This window comes from Teleopsis dalmanni, chromosome 1 (genome assembly GCF_002237135.1).
Source record: "Teleopsis dalmanni isolate 2A chromosome 1, ASM223713v2, whole genome shotgun sequence".
Lineage (NCBI taxonomy): Eukaryota > Metazoa > Arthropoda > Insecta > Diptera > Diopsidae > Teleopsis > Teleopsis dalmanni.
In genome coordinates, this window is record NC_051846.1 from 197,415,529 (window position 1) to 197,417,968 (window position 2,440).

At 23.8% G+C, this 2,440-nt stretch overlaps 1 protein-coding gene across 1 annotated transcript; it reads right to left on the reverse strand.

The window, feature by feature from the left end:
* LOC119673443 lies at positions 1-1,884 on the reverse strand (the record flags this gene model as incomplete). Its single annotated transcript, XM_038084722.1, is given in 3 exon segments — positions 1-117; positions 1,295-1,411; positions 1,482-1,884. Coding segments are annotated over 3 exon segments (435 nt in total), but the record flags the coding sequence as incomplete, so codon positions are not given.
* Positions 1,885-2,440: the final 556 nt, after the last annotated feature.

Sequence of the window (2,440 nt, forward strand, 5' to 3'; positions counted from 1 at the left end):
GCGCTGTAAGCCACGGAAATTTCGTCCTAGGATTCTTCCAAACTCATAACGAGAAATGGTGTACCTTTCCGTAGTTGTTGACATTTCTGTGGTGTTCTCTTCATCAGATTCGGATTTCTTAGTAGATAATTATAAAAGTAATTCATAATAATATTAATTGATAATAATTAAAATAATGTTTTAGTTTTAAAAAGTTTTAGTGAGCAAGAGGAAATTATACATATAATAATATATTTTTGATCGGACTACTTTGTATGATGTAGAATATAAGTATATATGTTATTTGTATATACTTTAATAAGCTAATTTTAAAAACGATTAAGGGATCAAGTAAAATTTCTACCTGATCAGGTTACATTAAGATCGTAAGAAAAATAAAGTGATCATGGCACTTAAATCCAATCTGTAGGTTCTCAGATTCGAGAAGATTCAAATATACTTATTACATATTATTGTTTAAAACTATTAGAAAATTTCATTCGAATTCAATAAAAAGTATAAGCTTCGAAATTTTATAAACATTTTGTGGTTAGACTTATATGAGAAGTTTCGAATTTACTTATATACAATTATTTTAAATTATTTAAATATTTTATTACAATTCAAAAAAAAAAGTTTCGAAATATTCAAAGTATTTTGTTATCAACCTATTATATATAAGAATATTCAAATATATCTATTACATATTTTTGTTTTAAACTATTCTAAAATTTATTATTTATATTTTATTTCAATTTAAGAAATAAAATAAGTTTCGAAATATTCAAAGTATTTTGTTATCGACCTATATAAGAAGATTCGAAGATTAAAATATATCTATTACATATTATTGTTTAAAACTTTTCGAAAATTTTATTTGAATTCAATAAAAAGAATAAGTTTTGAAATTTTCAAAGTATTTTCTCTTCAGACTTACATGAGAAGTTACATGCGAAGTTTCGAATATGCTATTCGAAAGGTATTTTGTCTACATACCTACATAAGAAGTTTCCAATATACTTATTATACACAATGGTTTTAAGCTATTCCAAAATTTTATTCAAATTCAAAAAAAGAGTAAGCTTCGAAATATTTAAGATTATTTATCTACAGTCCTATATGAGTAGGTTCGAAGTTTCAAATATACTAATTATATATAATGATTTTAAATTGTTCGAAAATTTTGTTCGAATTCAAAAGAGATAAAAAGGCAGTAAGTCTTAGCACGATTTTAGTATAATAATATTTGCAATTTTTTTTATAAAAAAAAAAAACAATTCATATATTAATAAAAAGTAGAAATAATTATACTTACGGAACTTTCAGTAGTTGGTGGTGGACGCAATGTAGGTTTCATCGGAGCAGGATCACTAAATGCGCTATTGAACATATTATAGACTTCATTTAAACTGTTTTTTGTGTCAATAAATTGCTAGAAATTTAAAATATTTAATTTTTAATATAAAAAATAATATTTATATTTAATTGTAAACTAGACTTACATCAACAACCAAATTTTTAGTGGTGATGACTTTTTGAAAGAAATCCCAAAAAATGCCACGTTTCGTGCGTACTTTTGGTATTAAACTGGCTTCATTTATTTCAGATCCATCCATCAGTTCACTATTTTCATTTTGGATATAATGCGAGGAACTTACAGTTATGGCAACCAACAAGAAAAATATGAGGACTTTTACCACCATGATTATTAGCAGCGTTTTGTCTGTAATTGGAAAAGTAAAACTAAATTAAAATAATCGAAAACGTTGCCTGCAAATTGGCATGTATCTGATAGATTTATTTTAAGCTGTGTTTAAATGCTACAAGAGAAAGCTGCTTAAATATGCCATTATGTTTACATTGACATTACCACAAAAACATAATCAGCTTAAAATTTGAGTTCCATTGGCGTGATTGCTTGTATAAATAAACATAAAATATTATTAATTAATTATATATAACATGCATTAAAGAGTTTATTGGACAGACAATAGTTCTATATTGTTTATGTGTTAGCTATGTGTTTATTTGATAAATAAATAAAGTAATGCATAAAGCTATGATTTTCTATATTATAATAAAGATTTTTTTTTTTTTGATACAGATTTGAAATACATTCAAAATTTGTTTTATATTATTTTATTGAGAATGAACTGTAATAATTTATAAATTATAATTAAATATAAAGTGTTAGATTTTGAAACAAATTCAGTAATAACTACCATTATTATGACCATTATTTTGCTTTAAGTATTACATTTATAGCAAAAATCATGAGCGTATCTAAGAGGATCAAATATATTGGAAGCAATATTTTATTGAAAAGTGGACACATGGAGATGTGTTAAAAAATAGATTTAATAATATTTAATGAAATCTAACAAATAAAAATAATTCAATTATTCTATAATAATTTACGATTTCGTTCTAATATAAACACAGCAAGTAAATTTGTTAATAA